The 26,526-nt window shown below is 47.4% G+C and overlaps 1 protein-coding gene across 5 annotated transcripts in view; it reads left to right on the top strand.

Moving 5' to 3' along the window:
* SLC12A8 (solute carrier family 12 member 8) overlaps positions 1–26,526 on the top strand; it is a 151,195-nt gene that overhangs the window by 87,009 nt on the left and 37,660 nt on the right. For all 5 annotated transcript variants that reach the window (XM_037033681.1, XM_037033685.1, XM_037033680.1 and 2 more), the window contains 3 exons: positions 7,698–7,811; positions 24,588–24,675; positions 26,220–26,307. In XM_037033681.1, coding sequence (XP_036889576.1) covers positions 7,698–7,811; positions 24,588–24,675; positions 26,220–26,307 — 290 coding nt within the window. The remainder of the gene's footprint in view (positions 1–7,697; positions 7,812–24,587; positions 24,676–26,219; positions 26,308–26,526) is intronic.

Genomic DNA, 26,526 nt, shown 5'->3' with positions numbered 1-26,526 from the left:
TTGTTTTGGGGGGTGTCGGGGTCTGGGGTTTAAGCAGGATGGGAATTAGGATGCCAGGGGCAGGGACAGCCAGAAGGAATTAGTGGTGGCTGGGAGGAACCCACAGCCAGGGTGGAGACTTCCTGTCAAAACAGCCACTTATCCTGGCAGGAGAGTGCATTCCTTTCCCCTCGGAGATAAGAAGGCCAGATTTTCCTTTCTCGGGGCTCCTTTGAGTTGAGAACTGCATGGGGCAGGCCAGTGAGGGCTCTGCAGGCTGGGCTGGGGTGGATTCTCTGTCATCCCCTCAGTAGGGCCCCAGGCTGACCAGCTGGGCTCCAGACTCCCCTCCCACACTCGGCATCTTCCTTTGGCCAGCGCTGACCCCAGCAGTGGGAGCCAAGGGTTGAATCCTGCCTTCGCTTCAATTTTCTTACCTGAAAAACGTACCTGTTTCATCAGGCTGCGATGAGCTAACATGCGTAAAGCACTCGGAACAGCGCCTGGCACAAACCATTGCTAAGCATACGTGGCAGTCACTGTTGTTATCCCATAACACTTCTTTGTGTCCTGCGCCCACGTGAACCCCAAGTTCCTTAACATTCTGGAGCATTTGACAGCTCTTTCCTCTGTAGGTCTCTCCAGGCAGAAGTCTCTTCTCATCTCTACTCGCTGACTCCAAGGCCATTGTAAGGAAAGTTTCATTAAGCACTTAAAATAGAGCACATGTCAGCAGATGGAACAATTTCTTGAATATTAGAAATCATTGTTCATCAGGAAAAGTTTCATCCTCCCACAAGTGAGGAATCCTTTGCTCAGAAGAAACCCCAGGACTGCCTGTCCTGTCCTAGATTGTAGGGGTTGGCAGGAGCCTCTCCAGTTACTGGAACTGCCAGTTACCCCTTCCCAAGGGGGCTGCCCTGAGATCACCCCAATGGGGGCCCTATATCCCCGGAGTTGCCCAGCGCTGGGGCTTTTCCGGCTGTTCCCGCCAGCCAGTTGTCCTGCAGGGTGGAGGCCTTCCCCAGGGGCCCGGAGGCTCCAGCCTGCTCCTCCCTGGCCCTCTGGGCAGGCCCAGCCCCACTTCTGACTTCCCTTCTGGCCTCTGCTGGAATGCCCAGCCCTCCCTCTGTGTATTTTTTCTCTGGGTGGGGGCCTGGGAGCTGGAAACCCTGTTCACATCCTCTCCCCACCCTCCCTTCAGAGGACCAGACTCACTAGGGCTGCAGCCAGAGAGGAGCCTGGGGCCTGGGGAAGGATCCCAGCCCACTGCCCAGAACTCCTGCAGGGAAGGAAAACTGTGCTGTGGGCAGGTGCCTTGGGGGCCTCTTCCAAACCTATCATATTTCCCCTTCCATCTCTCCAGTCCATAATCAATACAGTCCAGATCAATATAGCCCAGCTGAGTTCAGCTTTAAAATTCTTTAGGAAGCATCCATAGTGGACCAGGATTGTTGTGACCCAAGGAAAGGCCAGAACTTGGGGACTTGGTACCATGCGGGCAACCACGTAACCCTAAGCTAGGGTTCTGTACCATTTGCAACTCTCCATGCTTTTTGAGCAGCTGGCTTCCATTTCTGGACTCCATTTGCCTGAGTTGTAAAAATGGGCCAATGCATTAGACCATGAAGTTTTCGTATCTGCACTAATGAAGAGCACCCATGATGCTGAAATAGCGAAAGTGCTAGCGGTGCCAGCATTTGTTCATAATGACTTTGATTCATTAACATTGACGCGTGGCTGTGAGCTTGTCTCATGGTTCTGGAGCACCCGTGGTATCAGTAGCCACAGAGAAAGGGAAGGGGTGTCAGGGACGCAGGGGGCAGTGCTGACATGCTCTGGAAGCTAGTTTGGGATTTCACGTCTGCCCTGGGAAATCAGTGGTGTATTTGGACCATGTGTCCTGAGTCTTGGGAATGGGCTTCTGGTTGGGCAACTTTCAGGATGAGAGAGGTTGTGAACAATCACCTAGTACCCTGCCACCGGGAGTGCGATCCTCGTCACCTGGGTTGGGTGCTCATTGGGAATGCAGAGTCTCGGGCCCACTCCAGACTGAGGGTCAGAATTTGTATTTCAAAGAGGGGAGGGCTCACCCACAGTCCCATAGTGAGTCTGGTGGAACTGCCAAAGCCCAGGTGCTCTGTCTGTTGGTCTTGTCATAGCTCTTCCCTTTCTCCCCAGAGGTTGGGGGGGCCTCATTCCCTGTACCAGGGAGGAGAATAGCCTAGACTTCTCCCAGACTCATGCTGATTGGGTGCATCCTTCCTTCCTGTGACCTGTGGCTGCCTCGTTCATGGCAGCACCCAGGACCAAAGCCCAGAGAAGGAGAAACTCCATCAACCAGCCTCAGGGGCCAGTGGCATGCTGGGTTCGCTGCCCCTCTTCGTCTGCCTTAGACCATCGGGGGTCAGGCAGGATCTAAACCAGTGAGTGTTGTGGGGCAGCGTGGGCAAGAGCTCTGTGAGGCACTTAGGAGCAGGATGGGGCCTGGGACACTCCCCCTTTTCCCCTTTTCACTGACCTCTCTTTGTCAGGCTATTAGTTTAGACTCATTGACCCCTCTCTCAGGCTGCAGATCTCTTCCCATGGGGCCATGCCCCAGAGTGGTGGCGGTACAAGGGACAATGGGCAGACCATCCTTGTCAACAATGTAACACTTGACCCTTGGAAAAAGCACCCCCAATTGTGTCTCCCTTAGGGCATACCCTACTGCACTTCCTCTTCCTTTGGGGGTCCTCAGCTTGCTCTTGGCGGCCTCCCCTTGCCCTGCCAGGTTCCCTCCTCTCCCCTCACCCCAGGTGTTCTTTGGCGGGGTGTCCCTTCCCAGAACCTCAGCCTCTCCTTTCCTTTTCCTTGTGGGAGTTGCTCTTCCTGTGATCTCCCAGGCCCCGCCTGCCCTTTGGGTCTGGGTGGCGGGCCCCTCCCTGCCTTCCTCTCTCCCGGGCCCTTCCTCCACTCTTTCTATTCCTGGTTGGACCAGCCTCTCTCATTGTCCATTCCCGGGAAAGGGCTATCTTGCTGGTCAAAGGGTTGGGGACAGGAGCCAAGAAGAAAGCCAGTGACGGAAGCCCCCCTTCCCTCCTAGAGCCCACGGCTCACTGCAGGGTAGTGGCCCAAATGTCAGCGTCATTTTTAGAAATCTCGATTTCAAAGTTAGTCAGTGGTTCCTCTCTGACATCCACAGGCTGGAGCTAATAACCTCCTGACTGCCCCTTCTAACTCCTGATGACCCCAGGGATGGGTGACAGCACAGGGGAACCCCAGGTGCCACAAAGAGTTTCATAGCAGCCACCTTACCAGAGGGTTTGTGGCCCAGCTCCACCTGGAAGAAGCTGTGCTTTGTTGTTACTTCTGACCCAGGGTCACCGCCTTTGGTCAAGGCAAGGTGGGTGGGAGCCCATGAGTGCCCTTCTTAGAGGACAGTGAACCTGAAGAACCACAGCTCACTGGCAGCCTCCCAAGAAGCTGTTACATGAATCTGGGGGGAAAGGCCAAGCCGTTCTGCATACAGACTTCTGCAATTGGCTTCTGTCTGCTTGTTCTTGCCCGGGTTTTCTTGTGTCTTATTTTCTTTGTTATTTCTAAAAGCACATAGTTCAAATGGGCCCAAGGTATTTTTCTGCGGACATAGAAACAGATGGTCAGGTCAAACCCAGGCGCAATCACATGTAGCCACTGCAGACACTGGGCATCCCAGGCCTTTCAGATTCGGAAGATGTTGAGAGCACCCCCGCCTGACTCTGTGGTTTTACCAGAAGAGGAGGCAAAAGGCTTACAAAGGCAAAGAATTAATTTTTAGAAAGCTCTGGGGAAGCAACTCTGAGAGGAATTACAGAGAGATGGCATGGCCGATGGAAAACGTTGAGTTCAGAAAGACTGAGGTCCAGGACTGGCAGGGTCGAGGTACTCAGTATGTGGCTGCTCGCCATTGTTCTCCGAGGTTGCCCTGTGATGTCCTCGGGGGGCCTGGGCAATCCTTGCACGCAGAGACTCGGAGTTGCCTGGCGGGAACGCGGTGTGGAGTGCTGTTGGCTGTGCCCCTTGGGGCCACTGTCTCCTCCGTGGCAGGAAGTGGGGGCAGTCAGGACTTGGGTGCCATAGGTGCGTGCAGGGCCTGGCAGGACAGTTTCAGGTGCAGAGGCAGCCTCTAGAGTCGAGGTCCTGAACGTCAGGGTCCATGCCTCCCAGAATGTCTTAAGGGGCCTGAGAACCCCAAATGCTATGCAAAATGTACCGTCTGTGGAAAGAGGGGCACAGCGGCATCAGAATCTCAAACAAGGCCATGCCAGAAGGGTTAGGTGCCTTTGATGTGGACACAGAAAATCAGTCATGAAGACCCACTGTAGGAGTTCATGGCAGGAGGTGTCCGCTCGGCCCCGCTCACCTCACCCCAGGCCTCAGCTAGAAAGTACAAGCCAGTCAGAGACATCGGGGCCTGACCTGATTACCTGCTCTGTGTAAACTCAAGGTCCAGCGGGGCCACCAGTCCATGGTGTAGGAGAGAGACCAGGGTCCTAGGAGTTAGGGCAAGGGCTGGTGGGGTCAAGCCTCTGTGGGTGCTGGCTCAGGACTGGACAGCTGAGGTGGTGGTAGGGGGGTGGAAGGTCACAAGGGCCTGGGAAGGCAGGGGCAGAGGACATGAGGCAGGTCCACCATGCAAGCCTCTGGGGCTCCTTCTCATCCGATGGAAGGTGGCCCACAGGGGTGTGGGCCCTGGGGCGCGTCCTTGCCTGAGTGAGCTCGGTTAAACAAGTCATAAAGTGCTCTCTCTGAGCCTCGAATTCTGGTTTGAGGGAGATGACGGCAGAATCTTATGTCAGAAAAGTACTCAGAAACCTCAGGCCTGGCCCCTCTGCAGGTGTGCAGCGGACTGTGGGCGTTCCATCTCGCTCTCCCTTGCCCATTCTTTTTCTTTTTCTTTGATTCTTATTTTATTTACCCTGTATTATTTATGTTTTTTTCTCATAAACCACTATGATCATTTTGAAAAGCAGGGGGAGTATAGATGGAAAAAAAAGATATTTGTTTATAAAAAAGCTGTCTGAGGAAAGTGGGTTTTCAATTATGGGATGTTTTGTTTGCTATTTTAAAAGATATGTTTTGATGAACAGTCAATTGTTCTCATTAAAGACACTGTGGAAAATGTATAAACATAAACAAAAAGAAAGAAATTGCCCATAATTGTGTTATGCAGACAGCCACTGTTAGTATTTTGGTATGTTTCCTTCTAGTCTTTCCTTACATGTATAAATGAAGAACTTTGGGAGTATTTATACTGTAAATGGTATCCATTTTTGTTACTTAACGTATATGACATGGACGGTTTTCTATGGAACTAAAAACCCTTTATAAGCATTTAAAATAGTTCAGTCCCCATAGTTAGACTTTTATACTCACTTTACATTGTTTCACATTATTATTAGGAAAGCGTTGCCAAACATCTTTGTCCATAAAGTTCTTTTCAAAGTTAAGATTATTCCCTTGAGAGATTCAGAAGTGGTGTTGGGCGGAGAGGGTCCGGTTGGCAAGGGCCAGCGTGAAGGTGCCTGTGAGTGTGTGAAGGCTGCACCTTCCATGGGCCCTGCAGGGATGGGGCGGGGGCAGGCCCAGCCCCATAGCCGGGGCCCAGTGACTCATTCTCTCATCTGTGGATCTGGTTGGTGGGATGGAGGGGGAGAAGAGGCTTCCCAGTGATTCATCTGTGGGGCCCGAAATCCCTTTGACCCTCAGGCTGACCAGGGCAAAGCCCTTCAGGCTTGGTGACCGAATACCTCCTTGTGCCAGGGCCTTGGGGGATGGCAGAGATCAATGAATGGAGCCTGATGAAGTGTTTATGTCCCGCAAAGGCCGGCCTCAGGCGCCCACAGCCCTACCTCAGATGTGCTTTCAGATCCTTGCATCCTTCCAGCTCCACTGACTCCTTTCCAAGGCAGGCTGCACTGGTTTTCTCCTCAGGAAGGCTAGTCTTGGGGTCAGCCAGCGGATACACCAAAGTTAATGTAGCTATTACCGCTTTTTTGTTAATGAGGGGAGAACCAGCTGAGAAGACGCCAAACCATTCAGAAATGTCTCACAGTTCTTGGGCCTTAACGTCCCAGGACAAATTCTGTGTTCAGAAAAGAGAGCAGTTGACAACGATGTTAAGTCCCGACCGGGCTCCCAAGGGTCCCCTGTGCTTCACCGAGCTATTATTTATTTTTCTTGAAAATATTTTTCCGATGAAGTTATGAATCTTGGAAGCTGTGAGAAGCGCTGGCGATCTCATTGGACTTATCAGGGGGCAGAAGCTCTTCTGCGGATGGACGCTCAGGGTGAAGTTAATCCCTGAAGTAGGTGGAGGACAGGCAGGCTGGAGATTCTGTCGCCCCAGCCCAAGGGGTCGGCCATGGAGTGATTGCAAGGGCTGAGGGACAGGGGGCAGGATTGGATTCTCCTGGACTAGTTAACAGGAGCAAACGAACTCATCCTCAGAGATGAGACTCAAAAGCACAGCTGGCTGCCTGGGGTGTTCCTGAGCCAGAGAACACTTGCCTCTTGAAACTCCACAGTCTCTGACGCGTCCATAGATGCTGTTCAAAGTGACCTTCTTTGACAAAGAAGCAAAGTGTCTGTAGGATTAAAACCACTTGAAAAATTTCATTAAAATCCATGTGTAAAAACTGTTGAAAATGCTTTGAAGGAATCAGATCTGAGCTGTCCCTTCTATAAAGTAGGCTGTGAACAGGTCAGACAGAAAGCATGAACTCGGCACGTGCCTGTAGCTGAGACCAAAGGGGAAGATTCTTTTCAATATGACCCATATTTGCGACCTGCCTGCTGTGTGCGGGCCGCAGCACTTGCCTCTGGGGGACAGAGGTGGGTACGACTAAATATCTTGCCCCAGGGAATTTTGCTGGGGAAAGACCTAACATGGCTAGTCACGGTACCAGGAGGGGTTCTCGTACCACAAAGGAAGCAACATTTGAGACAGGCTTGAAAAGTGAGTGCAATCTCGGTGCTCAGAGATGGGGGAGAAGGGTCTGGGAGGCAGGGACACAGGGACGGGCGCTCGTGATGTCACTGGGGAGAGCTGTCTATGTGACTCTGGGACAGAGGAAAAGGCAAAAGATGAATAGTAAACGGGGGATGTTGCCAGGCTGTGGGGGCTCTGATAGTCATCAAAAGAACTTGGACTTTATTCTGTAACTAATGGGGACTCATGGGAAGGTTTCTGAGCAGGAAGGTAACTTAATTTTTATTTTATTTTTATTGTCACCCGTGGACATTTCTTCATTGCTTATAGAGAGAGAGGAAGGGAGGGGGGAGAGAGAGAGAGAGAAAGAGAAAGAGAGAGAGAGAGAATGGGAATCAAACCCTCAGCCTAGGTGTGTGCCCTGACCAGGGATTGAACCCCCGGCCTTTTGGTTTATGGGACAACACTCCAACCAACTGAGCCAGGATGAGGTAGCTTAATTTTTTAAGCAAACATACACATGCTCATTGAAAGATTTCAGGGATACTGAAGTTTATAAGCAAAAAAAGTGAAAATGTTCTCATTCCCAGAAGTAACTTCTCCTTCATGTCATCTCATCTGCATGCATCTACAGGTACGGACACACAGAGGTCAAGCCTGGACGTGGGAAGGACGATGCTCCTGTCAGGAGACAGGACTGTGATCTAGGGAGGCCTGTGCCGTGTCTCAGCGCCTGGCTCATTTTGCTCTCCTGTGTGTATTTCAGAACACGGTTTCATTGGATATTCCCCGGAACTGCTGCGGAACAACACTCTGCCAGATTACAGCCCAGGGGAGTCTTTTTCCACTGTGTTTGGGGTGTTCTTCCCAGCAGCTACAGGTATTGTGATTTGGATTCTTTTACACATTCATGTTAGGGGTGTAAATGTTTGGTTCCTGAAACTCAGACTCATAGTTGACCTTCATGGGCTCTTAGAATGTATAGATGATTTTAGAGATGGCCTTAACTTTGACCAAAAATCCGTTAGGTAACAGTTTACTTGTTCATAATCCCTGAAGGCCCCCAATGTGTTTTAACCCTCCTTAACCCCTGTGCTTGTACATTGACACCTCTTGGCCAAGGTAATAGAGGGGACCTGCTTCTCTCAGGGCTGAGCAGGATGAATTCCCCAGCGGAACAAGCTGTCCTCTCCACTGTGGAATGAGTGCAAACTTGGTCTGGAAACTCCCCTCCCCGCTCCCCTGAACCCTGCATCTTCTCTCAGGGCACAGAGAAGTGCCATGATCTTTTCTTACCCACTGGCTCTGGGGGAAACCACGATCCAGTGGGCTCTCCTTCCCCTGCCTTCCCCACTTTTCCTCTCTGCAGTGGCCCGGGGGGAGCCTTCCCCAGGTGAGGTCCCTATAGAACTCTTGTCTCAGGCTGGGGGCCTGGCCTAGAAGGCAGTAAGCTGATGTGTTGACCAAACGATCCATAGGAAAGAACCATTTACTGGGGACTAGGCTTGTCTCCATGACACAGAGTCAGAAAAGCCTTTCACTCTTGATCAGGCTGTGTGGAAGCCCTGGACAGTGGCTGATTTTATCATCTTATTTTCCTTGCCTTCTCCCTTGACCTTCTTTTTCTTTTTTTAAAATTATGTTTTATTGATTATGCTATTACACTTGTCCCATTTTTTCTCCCTTTCCCCCTCCCCCCATACTCCCCACTCCCTCAGTCAGTCCTCCCATCATTGTTCACGTCCATGGGTCATGCATGTAAGTTCTTCGGCTGCTCCATTTTCTATACGGTACTTTACATCCTGGTGGCTATTCTGTAACTACCTGTTTATCCCTCTTAATCCCCTCACCTCTTCACCCATTCCCCTACGCCCCCTCCCATCTGGCAACCATCACAATGCTCTCTATCCATGATTCTGTCTCTGTTCTTCTTGTTTGCTAAGTTTGTTTTTTTAGATTCATTTGTTGATAGTTATGTATTTATTGCCATTTCATTGTTCATAGTTTTGACCTTCTTCTTTTTCTTAAATAAGTCCCTTTAACATCTTGCATAATAATAGTTTGGTGATGATGAATTCCTTTAGTTTTTTCTTGTCTGGGAAACTCTCTATCTGCGCCTTGATTCTAAATGACGGCTTTGCTGGGTAAAGCAGCCTGAACTCACCCAGTCTCATCAGATCTCAGAAGCTAAGGAGGGTTGGGCCTGGTTAGCACTGAGATGGGAGTCCCTCCGCCTTCCTAGACATGGCTATTACCTTGCTCATTGTCTTCTCCCCAAATAGGATAGGGATAGGCAAAGGGGAGAAGCTACTAGAATACGGAAAATTTAAGAGATTGTCCATACCAAATGTTGGCAGGAATGTGGAGAAACTGGACTCCTCACACACTGCTGATGGGTAGGTAAAATGGCACCACCATTTTGGAAAAGTTTGATGGTTTCTTAAAAATCAAACGTGTACCCAGCCATTGCACTCCCAGGGCTCTGCTGCAGAGAATGGAAGCACATACCGACTTGTACATGAAGGTTCAACGCAGCTTAATTTGTAATCGTGTCAAACTGGAAACAACTCAAACATTCATCAGCAGGTGAATGGATAAACAAAGGATGGTGTTGCCCTACAATATAAACTACTCATCAATTAAAGAATGAACTCTTGCCCTGGCTGGTGTGGCTCTGTGGGCTGAGTGCCGGCCTGCAAACAAAAAGGTTGCTACTTTGATTCCCAGTCAGGGCACATGGCTGGGTTGCAGGCCAGGTCCCCAGTGGGGGCATCTGAGAGGCAACTGATCATGCTTCTCTCACACACTGAAGTTTCTCTCCCTCTCTTTTTTCTTCCCTTTCCCTCTCTCTAAAAATAAATAAACAAAATCTTTAAGAAACTCAACTGTTGGTACATGCAATGATATAGATGAATCTCAAAATAATTATGCTGAGTGAAAGAAGTCAGACAAAAAAGTACATTTTAAGAAGATAAAGTGATAAAATCAGATTTTAAGTGATAAAAATCTCCACTTATAGAAGATGCTAGAAATAGCCAACTATAGGAAAGAAAGCAGACCAGCAGAATCCTGTATATGGGGGTGAGGGAAGCACGAGAAGGGAACAAGGAAATTTCTGGGAGTGAAAAATATATACCTGACTATGGTGATGGTTTTACAGGTGTGTATTCATATGGCAAAACTTTTCATATTGTTACCCTTTACACATGTGCAGCTTATTGTATGTTAGTTGTGCCTTGGCACAGCTGTTGAAATAAAATAATAATAATAATAATAATAATAATAATAATAAACTAATCATCCTTCCTCAGTTGCTCCGTTTTCTCTAACAACGGCCTCTTTTTCTCCTCTTCACAGCAGCACCAGAGCTTGTCTGTGCCCCCACTTCCGTGTTTCTGCCACCTGGTCACCCCTCCCTCAATCTCCCCTTTTGGAATTCCAAGCTCATCTCACCAGTGAAGGGGTTCCTTTCCAAATCACCAGAAACTCCCACATGACTCAGTTCAGTGCCCATTTTCAAGGTGTCGATGTGCTGGGCCTCTTGGCAACATTCCACTTCCTCCTCCTTTTCTCTCTGACTTGCCTTGATAGGCGCATCCTCTTCTGCCTGCCCATTAAGAGGGCTTCTCAGGCTGTGCCTGGGCCCTCTTCTCTCTTTACTGTCTATGTTCGAATCTCTCAGCCACACCCGTTGTTCAGTGACCACCCACAAGGCTGATGACTCCCAAATTTACCCCTCTAGCTTGAACTTCTCTAAGCTTTACATCATAGTTTCAGTGGCATCTGAAACTGTATGGCATCTCTTGGGTATTTCAGACCCACCATGTTCAGAAAAACTTGCCCCACCTTCCCCTGAAGTGGGTTCTCTCTTCTACCCCTGATCTCAGAAACGGCATCTCCATCTAGCCAATGGCTCAGGCCAGCAGCGGGGAGTAATTCGTGGTACTTCCCTTCCCTGTCCTCCATTCATCTGGACCACCTCACCACTGGCCCAGGCTTCGTCGCTTACCTGAATAACTGCAGTGGCCTCTACCTGATGCCCGCTGAGGCTTGGGCACAGGCATGAGCCTGGAGCTGGACCTCAGTTGTGGCAGGTCGAGTCTTGGTTTTCAAATATGGGTGTGCCAGAGGCTGTGCATCTCTCTTATTTTTATGAATGAAAAAGAGAGTCGGTTTCTGACCCTAAGGCTTCATTCTTCCAGGATGACTGAAAACTGATGTCAATCATGGGTCATGCCTCTGCCTTGCCCTGCCTTCTGTTCCAGGGTCCGAGTCTTATAAAGAAGCAAAGCATGTTAAGGGGGATCTGACTATTCGTCATCTGCCCCCAAAGCCAGGCCTTCTGATTTTCCAGGCTGCAGATCCCTTCAGGTGTGTGTTCTTTGCTGCTTCTGAGCCACTTTAAGGACTAGAAATCTGCTAAGCTCAGGAACCTTATGCGTAGAGTCTATGCATTTCCCAGGCCTTCCTTTCTGAGGTCTTGCTCGATCGATGCCCATCAGTGCTGCCCAGGACTTGATCCCAGGTCCTCACTGCTTCTAATCCTGTGGGCTTTTCTGTCCCTTCAGCCAGCTCCAGGGGCAGTCTCCTGTTCTGACACTGAGGGCACCCTGCCCAGGGCCAGCTTCGTGGGTACGAACCTGTACATTCACGCTGTGCCCCAAGCTCAGAGCGTCCTCATAATGGATTAATGCTTTGGTCTGGTAGAATTCTTAACAATTTATGAACAGAGGACGCTGTCCTTCTGTCTGCCCTGGGACCTGTAGCTCCGTTTTTGTCACCCATGCTTTTCCCGGCCATCCTGTTCCTTCTCTATCCTCTACAATCTCCTAAGGGTTCAGGCGTTTGAGAAACAGAACCCAAAACAGTGTGCACGCAAGCTCTGCTTCTTTGCTGCCACACAGCACTCCCAAGGCAGTAAAATGCCGTTGACCCTTGAACAGCATGGGTGTAAACTTTTCGGGTCCATTTATACACAGACTTATTTTTCAAGAAACATATACAATACTCTAAGTATATTTTCTCTTTCATATGATTTTCTTAATAACATATTTTCTGTAGCTTATCTTTTTAAATAAGAATAAGGTATACAACATATATGACACATAAAATGTGCGTTAATTGACTATTTATGTTTTCAGTGAGGCCTCTGGTCTACAGTAGACTGTTAGTACTGGGTTGGCCAAAAAGTCTGTTTAGTTTTTTCCATAAAATAAAGGACATAGTTTTCATTTTCACCAATGCCTTTATTGATTTGGATATTTTGAGTATGTTGGCTATCTCCTATGTGGAAGAACACTGATTGCTCTCAGTTAATGTCTCAATTTGATTGCTATCAACTTCAATTGGTCTACCTGACCATGGAGCATTGTCCAGCAAGAAATCTCTAGCAAGAAACTTCACAAGGCACTTTCGACACATTCTATCAGTCACAGCACCTTCTCCATATACTGCACAAATCTTTTTTTGTGTGTGTTTTAAGTGCGTTTTTACCTTTCTTGAAAGAATAAAATATAATATGCCAAAATGCTGCGTGTTTTCGTCCATCTTCAGTATTAAAATGGCTACACAAAACTAAGTGCTATTAGAACCATCTTACAGAAAAAAAACAAATGGACTTTTTGGCCAACCCAGTAGTTAAGTTTTGAGGGAGTCAGAAGTTCTATGTGGACTCTTGACTGCGTGAGGGGTTAGCACTCCTAATTCCTGCGTTGTTCAAGAGTCAACTGACAGGTTAACTTCCTTTTGAATGGACAGGGGAATAAAACAGAGGAAAATTTTAAAGTGATCTGAAACTCTTTCCAGCTCCACCTCCCCTGTTCCTCCGCCTCCTGACCCAGAGGCTTCCCACCAGGCGTCTCCGTGGGTCTGGCAGAGAGTCCGGTGCCAAGGCAAGGAGCCCCGGGTACAGGTGCCAGGTTAACAGTTACACCTGAGGCAGGGCTGTGGGCCTCCCTGGCTGGCGGCGCTCCAGAGGGTTCTCTTCAGGCGCCCCCAGGAAATTGCGTCAGTACTGTGTCTGGGCTGGGCCCTCTCCACACTGTTCCCACAGCAGTTGTCCTTGGCCTCTCCAGGCCCCACATCTTAGTTAGAAGGGATCCCCAGTCCAAGAAGGTGCCCGGGAAGACAGGCTTCCCTGTGGTGCTTCCCCCTTCAGGACAGAATTAGCAGTGCCTCCAATTCGAAGCTGCTACCCAGCAGCCCAGAGTTGGAGCTGTGGTAATGTTCGAGAACAGCTAATCCAGTGACGTCTTGCCTTTTAATCCACATTCGTTTTTGATCATCATCTTAAAAACCTCACAAACACTGGAAATTCTGAGATGCCCCCTGGAAGCAGAGGGAAGTATCTTTCTCCTTCCTTTGAAGAAGATTGCTATCTAAGAACATTAGTCAAGCTTTACTTTCTGTGGTTTAAATTATGAAAATATTATTTTGTAATATTCCAAATATAAACTTCTAATACTTAACAAACTGTCTGCACAGGCTTCCTTTACCCCGTCCCTCTTAGGGGTGTGGTTCCCTGTCCTTCTCACTCTCTCAGCCCAGCCAGGTTAAGAATCCCTAATCTGAACCCTTGATTTGACCAACCAGTAAATGAGGAACACTGGGCAGTTTTTGAAGAACTGATAAAGGTCACCCAGCTCATTAGTGTCCTGAGTTGGGCCACCTTCCCCCCATGGAGGGTTGCCTACCCTCACTTTCTGTTCTCCAGGGGCCCCAGGGTAAACTCAGCAGGCAGGGCGAACAATTTGTATCACTTGGCTTTCGCCAGCAGATGTTCTGTTAGCTATGAAAAGCATGGGTGATTGGCAGTTTCCATGGTGATGGATTTGCCAAGGATTAGCCCCGAGTGAGTCATGGCTGGAGCTCCCTCCAACATCATCCTCTTCTGGAACAAGAGAACCTCCAGGCTGTGGAGGGGGGAGGGAAGTTTGGAAGAACAAACACCTTAGTCCCCCCACCATGCATCCTCATGTCCCTCCAGAGACCTATTATTTAGATTACTTCAGAGATTGTACCCCAAAGGCAGGAGATTTGCTGGGAGGAGCAGCTGAAGACTAGGTTTTGGTGGTTCCTCTGGGTTTATGAAGTAAGTCCTTCTGTCCTTCTGTCTTCTTCAATGCACCGACCACACCCTGTGTGGTGGCTGCAAGGCGGGGTTGGGGCCTTGGACAGACTGTGTGTTTGCTTTGTTTTTGAAAGTACTTTCCTTCTCCAAGCTACACCAAAGTTTCCCTGAAAAACAAGCATCTCTCTGTAGGGTTCTCTCTCTCTCTTTCTCTCTCTCAGTCTCTCTCTCTCACATACACACACACACACACACACACACACACACACACACACACAGAGCCACTCTAGGGATCTGGGACCATAATACATGGAGGAACGAGGAAATGGAAATTTACTGGGAATAATACCAGTATGTGAAGTCATGTAACCCTGTCCCCAAATCTCAAACTCTTACTTGGAAGGGATAAGAGCCTTTGTGGTTGACCACACCCAGCATAAAAACGTAGCAGGGAAACCAACAGTTTTTACCAGAACGTCCATAGTCACCTTTGTGGTCAAGAGTCATGCTATTTCTGTGACATCCTTTAGCCCTCCTGGGCCTGATTCCCTTCCCCAGCTCACACTCCCACACCCTGAGAAGCTTGGGGGACTCTGCTGGGCCCCTCCGGATTGGGGGCTGTCTCCAGGACCCTCAGCCCAGAGGGTCACTCGCTCCACCTTTGCCCACCTCCCGCAGTCCTCACCACCCAGGACATCCCCTAGGTCTCCTCCTAAGTTGTGTGTCTTTTGGGTGAGAGAACAAGAACTTGCCGTATCAGAATGGGCCCCCCGTTTAAAGAAAAGGCCCAAGTAAGGACAGCCCAGAGATGGGGCTTACCTCACTGCATCCTGATGAACTTGTGAGCAGGAATAGGAGAAAGGAAGGAAGCTTTCCATTTATTATACATGTTTATTGTTATAGTTTTATGTATAGAATTAACTTATAATTTCATCAAAATTATCATAAATGTCCAAATAATCACTATCTTCACAATAGCCCATAGTGCCTGACTATGTCAGGCACCGTGTTGACCGATTTATAGATGGGGTATTTCATTTAACCTCCCATAGACCCCCGGGACTGGAGACGCAGATTTACCATGACACCAATGACACCTTCTTTGTCCCTCACTTCCATGAGCTCCTCCTACATTGTTGAAAAGTTTGAGGCCCCATACAACCTGGATCCTTCCATGGGTTCTACTATGAATCCATTTTACAGATGAGGAAACAGAGAGGTTAAATTATTTCCCCAAAGTCACCCAGACATTGGCAATGAACCCCATTGTTTCCCACATCCTTCGGAGAGGATGCCGGAAGAGAGGACACGTGCTCGTCTGGAGCTGCCCCTGACCCAGGAGATAACAACTCTTGTTTGATTCCTGGCATTTGAATGTCCCATTTGTTAACACCGTCTCTCAGCTGAATCTCAAGGCATTAGAGCGTTGAAGACTGACAAATTCTGCTTCCGAGAATAGAGTGAAGAAAGATTAAAGTTTCCTGTAAGAAGAACTAAACAAAACCCACCAACGAGCCAGGTGTGGAGAAGGAGTGGAGTTTAGAAATCAGGTACAAGGTGAGGAGCGATCGCCAGGGTCCTTAGGGAGTCGGGATTTCTGAGTGAGGAATAGAGACCATCTTTCCTGACTGGACATTTATTTAACACCTACTAGGTGCCAAGGTAGTTCGTTCTAACTTTACGACAGTCCTGCAAGGTAAATAATCCAATCCCTGTTTGCAGATGAGGCTCTGAGCTGCGCTGCCGACCAACAGTGTAAGAGAAACCAACCAACCAACCAACCCACCAACAAACAAAAAGGCAACAGATAGGATTTGGGCACTTTTGTGCATGGATATTCTACCTTAATTAAAAAAGAAAAACAATACATTTACACGCTTAAAAAGAGAGAGAAAATAGGCAGCAGAGAAACAACTAAGCTATAAATGGAAAGTGAAAATTAAAGGTTTCTAAGGACACAGATTTGGATTGAAAAGCTCCCGGGGGAAGCTTGGAAGTTTCTTGAGAAAGAATAAGTAGTCCTTTAATAAGCACTAACAGAAACCAGAAAAGCCTAGAAAAACTACTAAGCTTCTCCCCTCCGCCTCACTAACTCTCATTTTCATGAACAAAGGAAACCAGGTGAGAAGTAGGACTGTGCTGACAGGCGGCAGGTGGAGCCTGTGGCTAAGGGGGAGGCAGAAGAAGATGCCCTCGGTTTGGCAGGTGTTGGAGGTGGTTACCTGATAGTTGTACTGGTTAGTTTAACCAACAAGTTAAACCAGTACTGGTTTAACTAACCAGTTAGTTTACCTGATATTTGTACTGGTTAGTTAAACTTATTTTTCAGTTGTATAAGGGGTCAAGGTTCTCTCCTGGCCATCCGTGTCTGGCCAGCCCAGACATTAAAGCCAGGGTACCGGGCCCCAGCCCCCTGTTACTTGGTGCAAGCCACTCAGACTGCAGGTGTACGCTCCATGCCTGGGGGGCTATGGATGGTGCTAGAGGGTTAGCCTCCTAAACACACCTAGTGAAGTGATGGCCAACCCCATCTTACGTATATATTAAGGCTAGAACAATAAAGATTTTCTAAAAGGCCATAGGACTAGGGTGGAAGATCAAGTCAGAAGGCTTAAACCGTCGAAGAGAGCTGCTACCTAAGTCACATGGTCATCCTGACACAGGGAGAATGGTGGTTTGGGGTAAAGTAAGAACCACTTCCAGGAACCGGCGTGTCAGGCCTGTGAGGAGGGGGCATGGCCACGACCAGGCCCAGTACAGTGCTTTGGGACTGGCGATAGACACTGGTGACCAACACACACTTGTGTGCTGTGCTGATTATAACTGATAAGTTCAACCTTCTCCTGGGGGGAGGTAACCCAAATTAGTCATGCACTTACCCTGTTTAAAAGAAAAATCCAAGAAAAGCATGGGTGTTAGAATGAACTGCAGAGACTGTGTGATGCAGTGGAAAGAACACGGACTTGAGATCAGGAAACTTGCAGGTCAGTGCTGGGTCTGCTAGCAATTAGCAAAAAACTGGGGCAGAATCGTTCCTCCTTCTGGGTCTCAGTCTTCTCATCTGAGGAAGGAAAAGAGTGGAGTTGATCTTTATGATACCTTTCAGGTCTAAGAATCATTGATTCTAGATAGCCATTTAAAAAAATTTTAGGAACCCTGCTGAGAAAAGTGTGAAGGTCAAATAGGAATTTCAAGATGGACACTTGGTGTTCCCCAAGCTGTGTTCCCCAACACGAATAATGAGTGAAGTGTGCTATTTTTTAACTGTTCAATGGTCAAAATAAGGTTAGAGGAACACTATGCCGCATATGTCTTCTTAGAGATGGACAATGACATTAGCATGTTACGGGCCCTTGTAAGCCCAGCAGTAAAACCTCGCTAAGCTTTCTTGTAAAACATCTGGACAGTAATGCTCCGGGAAACGACATCTGTTCCACGACACCCACCCTAAATCTAGCTCTAACATTAACGGCAATATTTCTAAATTGCACCGGAAGCAGAAGGAAAGCAAGTTAGCGAATTTTTATAACTTTCGACAAGCCTGGGCGAAACACACTGAATCAAAAGAATTTTTTCTAGATTTAACTGGCAAGCAAGGCCTTTACAGTTCACCAGAACTAGAGGTCATCTGCTCAAGACTCGGGTAGTCAAACAAAGGCAAAGTCCTGGGAGCCGCAGCCACAATGTGTAAGCCAATCTAACAAGTCACAGGTCACACACGTCACCCTAGCAAGTCACCTACGCGGCTTCCTGTCTGGAATGCAGGTTGCCTCCATTGCCTTGTGCCTGGTGCTTTGTGTCTGTGGGACTGACTGTCTGCTTTCTGGCTTTTGTCTCAAAACCCAACTTCCTGGCAGTTCGGGTCCGGCCCATTCCTGAGGGGGGCCTGTGTCAGTGCCGGCACCCTCTCCTCCGGTTGGTCAGGATCCCAGTGTACCCCACACCAGGCCAGCCAGTAGGACCTGTAATCAAAGGTTGGGTCATCGATTCTGTAGGGGATTAAGGCGGCGAAGACAAGGACATTGCTATGAATACAGAACCTGTATGGAAGCAGGAATTAGGGTTACTCAATCATTTTGCTAGATTAAAGCACAGATAATAGCAGTGGAGTTTTTGTAGGTCTTTATTTATTAACTTTTATATGTGATCAGAAGGAAGGCGTATAAAATGACATGGCAAACTGTAGGAGATAATCAAACGGCAAAGAATAAATGGCAGTAGGTCATCTCGCGAAGCTGAATGAATGGCCAGGGCTTGAGGGCAGAGTGAGGCTGTGGCATTGGGAGCCGACGTGGGTGGGCAGCTGGGGACATTGGCAGAGGGTCAGCCCTTATCTACCTAACACATTTAATGGTTATCTCTCCATTTAAGTTTCCTTATTAAACTGACCGAAGCTTGTAACATTCAAGCTAGTCCGGAGTGAAAAATCATGGGACCGAAGCTTGGCTTTCCACGCGACCGCAGCAGACACAGCAGTGCCGCTTCTCTTCCCTCCGCTCCTCTTCCCTCTTTCCACTTCCTGACGCTGGTTGGCTGTAGCTTCGCCAAGGTAGACAGTATTTGTATTCTGTGTTGTGGCTGTAGTTTTGTCCTCTGTGCTTCACCCTTGGGTCAAATTTTAGAAGTTAAAAGCAGTACACATATATGCCATTGTGACTATGTAGCTGTTGTTCATCGAAGAGCACCGTAGTGGGCTGGAATTCCGTCCCATTCACTGTGATCGTAATGAGTTTCTTGTGCTGCTTAGGGGAGAATGTTCCTAATATCATGGCCAAACGGGTTGATTTTTCTTAAATTTCATTGGTTGTTTAAAATCACTTCACCTTTTAGTTTGCTTCATATTTAGACCTTGATTTTCTTGTTTGCTTTCCCTGGAGTTTCAATAAACCTTCTTTTTTTCTTGTCAAGATATGTATTAAACATATCTTTGGAAGCATTCGGTTTGTTAACTGGATTGTCCATTGTGTTGACCCCAGTTTTTTCCAGAGGCTTCTCTCTTGGGGTCTCCACCCTTTAGCTTCACTCCCTGTTGGCTTCTCTGTTGTTCCACTGTTATTCTGGGACTTTACTCCATTCCTGAGTTATTACCACTGTTTTCTTAGTGTCATGTTTTCCTGCTTTATGGTTTATATTCTCATTTTGCTGGAGTACATGCTTTAGTATCTTTCTCAGAAGTAGGGGTAACTTGGAGTACATGCTTTAGTATCTTCCTCAGAAGTGGGGGTAACTTTTTTTTTAAGATTTTATTTATTTATCTTTAGAGAGGAAGGGAAGGAGAGAAGGAGAGAAATATCAATGTATGGTTGCCTCTCATGCGTCCCCTGCTGGGAACCGGCCTGCAACCCAGGCATGTGCCCTGACTGGGAATCGAACCGCTATCGTCTGGTTCACAGGCCTGCGCTCAATCCACTGAGCTACGCTAGTCAGGGCTGGAGGTAACTTTTATGAGCCCTTGTTTGCTTAACTTCACTTTCACTTCATTGGCAAACTGGTTAAATTTCTGGTTTCAAAAAAATTTTTCCTCAGAATTTTAAAATTAGTGCTCCATTGTTTTTAGCATCCAGTGTTGCTGATGAGAGGTCTGCTTCCATTCTAATTTTTGTTCCTTTCTAAGTGTTCAGCTTTTGTCTTTGAAAATACTTAGAATTTCTCCTGATGCATTTAGATATGGAGGTTTTGTTTGGGCTCTTTGTGTTGTCTACTTTATGGGTTATATCAATCTGAAGACTTGTTTCTTCTTCAGTTTGAAGACATTTATTTCTATTAGTTTTCTGGCTATTTTATTAGTTTGTTTTCTCTGTCTGATCTTTTTGGATCTCCCATTAGTTGGGTATTGTAACTTCAAGATTTCTCTTCTATTATATTCTTTTTGTTTATATATATACATACATACATATATATATACACACACACATATATATATATAAACAATATATATATTTATATTTAACGATTTTATTTATTTATCTTTAGGGAAGAAGGGAAGGAGAGAAGGAGAGAAATATCAATGTATGGTTGCTTCTTGTGAGTCCCCTGCTGGAACTGGCCTGCAACCCAGGCATGTGCCCTGACTGGGAATCGAACCACGATCGTGTGGTTTGCAGGCCCGTGCTCAATCCACTGAGCCATGCCAGCCAGAATGTTTGTTTTTATTTTTAAAATATATTTTATTAATTATGCTATGACAGTTGTCCCATTTTTTCTCCCCTTTATACCCCTCTGCTCTGCAGCCCCCTCCCACAAGCATTCCCCTCCACCCTTTGTTCATATCCAGGAGTTGTACAAATGAGTTCTTTGGCTTCTCCATTTCCTATACTATTCTTAACTTCCCTGTGTCTATTTTGTACCTACCATTTATGCTTCTTATTCCCTGTACCTTTTCCCCCACTCTCCTCCCTCCCCCAACCCACTCATAACCCTCCATGTGATCTCCATGTGATTTCTGTGATTCTCCTCCTGTTCCAGTTGTTTGCTCAGTTCATTCTTATTGTTGTTTTTTTAGTTCGGCTATTGATAGTTGTGAGTTTGTTGTCATTTTACTGTTCATGGTTTTGATCTTCTTCTATTTCTTAGATAAGTCCCTTTAACATTTTATATAATAAGGGCTTGGTGATGATGAACTCCTTGAACTTGACTTATCTGGGAAGCACTTTATCTGCCCTTCAATTCTAAACGAAAGCTTTGCTAGAGAGAGTAATCTTGGATGTAGGTCCTTGCCTTTCATGACTTGGAATACTTCTTTCCACCCCTTCTTGCCTGCAAACTTTCTTTTGAGAAATCAGCTGACAGTCTGATGGGTACTCCTTTGTAGGCAACTGTCTCCTTTTCTCTTGCTGCTTTTAAGATTCTCCCCTTCTCTTTCATCTTTGGGTAACCTAATTATGATATGCTTTGGTGTGTGCTTCCTTGGGTCCAACTTCTTTGGGACTCTCTGAGCTTCCTGAACTTCTTGGAAGACTTCTTGGAAGTCTTCCTTTGCCAGATTAGGGAAGTTCTCCTTCACTATTTTTTCAGATAAGATCAGGTACATTTAGGGTGGTATGGCTGTAGACTCTGTCATTATTTTTTCAAATAAGTTTTCAATTTCTTGCTCTTCCTCTTTTCCTCCAATCCCTATGATTCTGGTGTTGGAAAGTTTAAAGTTGTCCCAAAGGTTCCTAAGCTTCTCGTCATTTTTTTTTTTTAATTCTTGTTTCTTCATTCTGTTCTGGTTGAATGTTTATTTCTTCCTTCTGCTCCCCCAGTTTCCTTCCCTTCACTGTTAGTTCCCTGTATATTTTTCTTTATCTCACTTTTCATAGCCTTCCTTCACTTCTTCCTCTGTTTTGCAACCATACACAGGCATTTTGGTGAGCAACCTGATTACCAGCGTTTTGAACTATGTGTCTGTTAAGTTGGCTATCTCTTCATCGCTTAGTTGTACTTTTGGAGCTTTGATCTGTTCTTTCAATTGGGCCCTATTTCTTTGTCTCAACACATCTGTTATGTTGTAAGGGGTGGAGCCTTAGGTATTTACCAGGGCACGATAATGCACTTTGCTGTATTGTGATGCTGTATATTGGGGAGAGGTCTGAGAGGGAACAATGCCTCTTACTTAGCTCTTGCCTGGCTTTTAGTCACTTCCCCCTTTCCCACAAGCAAATTGGGCCCTTCTGATGCTGATTCCCGGGTGGGTGGGTTTGTGTACATTCTAGGAACCCGTGGACCTCTCCAATGAACTCTCCTGTGCGTCTGGTAATTTCTCCCCCTGCTACAACCCCCACAGATTTTTATAGCCAGAGGTTTTGAGGCTTTATTTTCCTGCACTGGAACCCTGGGTTGTGTGGTCTGTCTTGCTCCCCAGTTGTTCTTCGCAGTTTATCTGCACGTTAATGCGGGACCACTCAGTCCACCAGCCACTGTCTTGCCCACCCTGGTCTCAAGCCGCAGTCTTGCTGCGTGCCCACTCCACTAAGGCTGCCTTTCTCTGCCCCTTCTTCCGGACTGAATGAATGTTTCTTCTTTAACTCCTTGGTTGTTGGACTATGATACAGTTCAATTTTCTGGCAGTTCTGGATGGTTTTTGTTTTTAAATTTGTTGTTGTCCTTGTTTTTGGTTGTGTGAGGAGGCAAAGTGTATTTCCCTATGCTTCCATCTTGGCCTGAAGTCCTCTTCTATTATATTGTTTGCTCAAACTATCTACCCTTTATCTTTCTGTTTTAAGCTCTAGTGTATTTACTTAACTTTATCTTTTAGATCTTTGTTGCATTTCCAATTTTAGTGATCATGTTGTTCATTTCCAAACGTTTTTTCTGGGTCTTGGATTATTTTTTGTTTTGCGTGGCAACTTTATGGGTAGAATATTCTTCTTGGATGTGTCTGGAGCTACTAGTTAGTGTTTACTTCAAAATTCTCTTGTGTGTCCTGCTTCTTATATTTCTTCCAGCCCAGGTTGTTCTATTTTTGTCACACATGTATTTGTGTGTTTGTTCCTGGTTTTTATCACGCAGCTGGCAGTCCTTGGTTGCTGGTGTGGATTCCCTGCTGCGGTGTGTGCGGGTCTGTTTTCCTGATGGGGCTCCGTCGTCAATGGGGAAGCAGACTGCAGCGCGTTTGTGAGAATGGCTGGTTCTGAGGACGGCTTCATTTGGGGTGCAAACATCCACACCAGCGGTCCTGATTTTCCTTGGGCAGTGTATTCAAATCCTCTAGAGAAGCATCCCGAAGCCTTCTGTCCCTTCCCTTTCATTCTTTATCATTTCATTGTCTGCATTTTCTGTGTTCCAGACGTTTTCGGAAACCTTTCGTCTACTTAAGGCTCCCCGTCCCAGTCCTCTTTGCTCGTAGGCATGTATCCATTTTCCCCCTTTCCTGCCCTTTTAATGGGACCTTGGGAGGGAGGGGAGCCAGAGGAAAGAAAATGTGTCTAACATGCTATTTTGAACAAAAAGCTCTTTAAAATTTATTTTTTCCTTATTTCAAAACGACTACAGTAGAAAGCTGAGAGAAGATAGATAAGTAATAAAATGAAAAAAGATCTTATCACCAAGAAATAACCTTGTCCACATTTGAAAACATGTTCTAGTTCCTTTTTGCTCTGCATCTATTTATGTTTCTGTTTTATAGTGGGATCATACCAGATGTTCGGTTTTCTAAAATGCCGCTGAAAATGAAACAATAGCTTTTAAATATCTTTCCAGGTCACAACAAATGCCTGAAAATATTGGGAGACCTGGTATTGATCGAAAGATGTATCGTCACCGATTTAGATGTATCGTCACCAAGCAGCTGTTTCTAGATATTAGATTGTTTTCGCCATTATAAAAAAAGCATTTATGGACATTTTTGATCGAAAGATGTATCGTCACCAAGCAGCTGTTTTTAGATATTAGATTGTTTTCGCCATTATAAAAAAAGCATTTATGGACATTTTTGCCTAACTTTTGACTCATATCCTTGACTGTTCACTTCGGATGAAGCCCTAGCGGTAGAGCTGCAGGGTCCCGCGCTCGGGGTGCCCTCCGAAACAGCCCCGCTTCCTCCGCTTCTCTTGAGCTTCCATCAGTATCAACTGCAGAGGCGTCGTGAGCACAACGGTTGGAGTCAGACAGACTGGGGTTGAATCACAGCTTCTGCCGCTTCGTAAATGTGTGACCTTACGCTATTTTAATTAACCTCTTGAGCACTAGTTTCCTTTTCTATAAAATGGGGGAAATAATTCTTCTACCTTTCTGGTGTGGCTGTGGTGAAGAGTAAACTAGATAAGAAAGGCACATCAAGCACTTAGCACAGGCCCTGTCAGGTTGAAAGTGTTCACAAATCCACGATGATGGGGTTAGACCACTCCTTCCCAGAAGCCTCTCTGACTCTTGCTCCAAGGCCACGTTGCAGACACACCCACCCTCTGGGAGGCTTTCCTGGCCAGGGCTGGTAGAGCTCTTGTGGGCTGGACCTGCTTTTGGTGTTTGGAACAGCTTGCTTGTAGCTTTGCTCTGTGTGTGTGTGCAGAGGGAGGCGAGCGACATCCCCCCTCCACCATCCTGCACTGTGCTGTCTCTCCACCGTCAATAACTACTTTTGAATTTGGGAATAGCAGTGATGATGTGACTCAGGGTTGGTAGCATCAGGGGTGTTCTTTGGAGTTTGTTCAGAGCCCTTTGGCAGTTCAGGAGGTTTGAATGTGGTCTCTAACTCTGACTATTGGGTGGGACTTGCCCGCAGACACCAGAACCCCAGTGTAGACAGACGGCAGCGAGCCAAGGAACTCTGCTTGACCGGTGAAAGGCAGCGCTCAGTACTGGCCTTCGGACCTTTGTGCAGCCTGCCAGAGGCCTCCCTTGCCCTCATTACTTTTCACTGAGCAATAAGAGGATTTCGTAGCTGGTAGGGCTTTTTTCAGCATTGCCCAACACACAACAGCCCCTTTCATGCCTGTGGATGCCTCCCAGTTGCCAGGGGAGATTGAGAAGCAAGGTTGACAGAGCTGCAGATGGGAGGACTTGCCAGGGGGTGCCTTCCAAGAGCCCCCCCCCCCCCACCAACCAGGAGGGGACCAAGAGGAGAAAGGGATTCCCTGCTCACCCCTCTCCCATATGGATGTCTTTCAGGAGTCATGGCCGGCTTCAACATGGGGGGTGACCTCAGGGAGCCCGCCACCAGCATCCCCCTGGGCTCCCTAGCAGCTGTTGGCATCTCGTAAGTTCCCCTCATTGGCAATCAGCTGGAGGGAGGAAGAGAAAACTCCAGGCCAAAAAGGGAGGGGATTGCTGCCTTTGTTCTGATAGTACCCCAGTCTGACCAATCTATTTCATATTCCAACCCTCTTTTTATCATTCAACGGGCTGGAAAATCCAAGTCTACTGGGTTCAGATGAGTGCCCTTTCATACCCCTGCCTGGGAATGCAGGGCGAAGCCTCACTAACACAGATCCAATCCTTTCTTTCCTTTCTCCTCAGCCTCCTGCCTCTCCCCCGTCCCCACCCACATGTTGAACTTGGGGATTTTTTAACCATTGAGTTTCTAGGACCCTTGGAAGAAGCATAAAGATAAAGGGTTTTGCAGTCGGATTCAGATTTGCATTTCAGCCCTGCCACAGCTTGGCTGCCTGACTTTGGGCCCATTTATCACAGTTCTCTGGGCCTCCTTTTTCTTTTCCGTAAAATGTGGACAATGAAAACATGTGGGCCCCTTAGGCTGTGGTTATTGTGTGTAAAGGCTCGTAGTAGGAACTTCTACTATGAAGGGCCAGAAGACTGGTCCTTCTTCCCCCAACTAGCCGTCCCCCACCACCCCCAGGCTGTCCTGGGTTTTAGTTCACACTGTGCTACCCACATGGGCAGGCTGGGAGGCCTTGGGTCTATTTCTGACCTTCTAGAATCTTCTGATTTTCTTGTTGTGCCCTGAGAAAAGGCTTCTCTGCCTTCTTTGGGTGGGTGTGAAAGGCAATGAGACCACAGGCATGACAATACCTTGAAAAGCTAGAAGTGCCTGCATTATTTTCATTGTGATATTTATAAATATTAACCTCAGTATTTCTCAAATGCTGAATTTGCTCTTAGCCAGGCACACAGCACCAGTCTGTATTATGCTAATCAGGGCAATTAATCATGTTGGGATGAAAATGAAGCCAATGGGGAGAGAGAGAGAGCTGGGAGTTGGGAAGGAAATAAAGAAAGAACCCTGTCTTATTTTTGGTCATAGCTGGGAGGTCCTAGGAGGAACCTCTGGCCCATCTTCTCACTGCCAGGGTGGGAATGAGGCCACAGGGATCACAGGACTTATTCCAGGTCACAGGGCATCTGGGTGCAGAGCCAGGCCAATGCAGGCCAGATACGGTCTGTTCTGGAAGCCAAGGAACGGCAGGACTTACAGGCCTGAATGGTCATCAACTTGTTCTTCTTGTGGACCAAAGGGGTGGGGGCTGCCAGTCAATTCTGGCCTGAGTCCTGGCAACCAGGAGGCCAGCTGTGCCCCCCTCCCCCACCTCCACTGCCCTTTGTGTATTTTTCTACTTTACTGCAAAAAAAGAGACAAAGCAATGATACTTTCCTTATGCTGAGAAAAATGTAAGGAGTAAGAGTATGAAGGTGCCCCCCAGACGAACTGGGGAGTCAGCACAAACCAGCCTTTCTCCTTCCTTCAACTCAGGTCCCTTTGGGGACCCAAAGGCCACATGGGGTGGGTTGGTATGGGGTTGGCTGAGGTGGGGGCAGCTCTGCTCTGCTGTTGGTGTTTTGCAGGTGGTTTCTGTACATCGTCTTTGTCTTCCTGCTTGGTGCCATCTGTACCCGTGAGGCCCTCCGCTATGACTTCCTGATAGCCGAAAAGGTGGGTGAGTGGGCAGTAACCGAGGGCCCCATGTGCTGGGCCATTTGTTCATCCCCATTGACAAATGGCAGCCTGCCCCTTGCAGTCCTGCCTGGGAATCCGTATACACTTGGCCCCGAACGGAAGGGTGGGGGGCAAAAACACGGAAAAGGTACAGGCTCTTCTTATGGAACCCTAGAAAGAGGTGACAACACATGTGAAGACATGTGCACCCAGCTG

This window comes from Sturnira hondurensis, unplaced genomic scaffold (assembly GCF_014824575.4).
Source record: "Sturnira hondurensis isolate 20B ecotype Veracruz unplaced genomic scaffold, ASM1482457v3 Scaffold0021765, whole genome shotgun sequence".
Taxonomy (NCBI): domain Eukaryota; kingdom Metazoa; phylum Chordata; class Mammalia; order Chiroptera; family Phyllostomidae; genus Sturnira; species Sturnira hondurensis.
The sequence above is the reverse complement of the archived record's forward strand: the minus strand, read 5'-3'. Positions and strand labels throughout refer to the sequence as shown.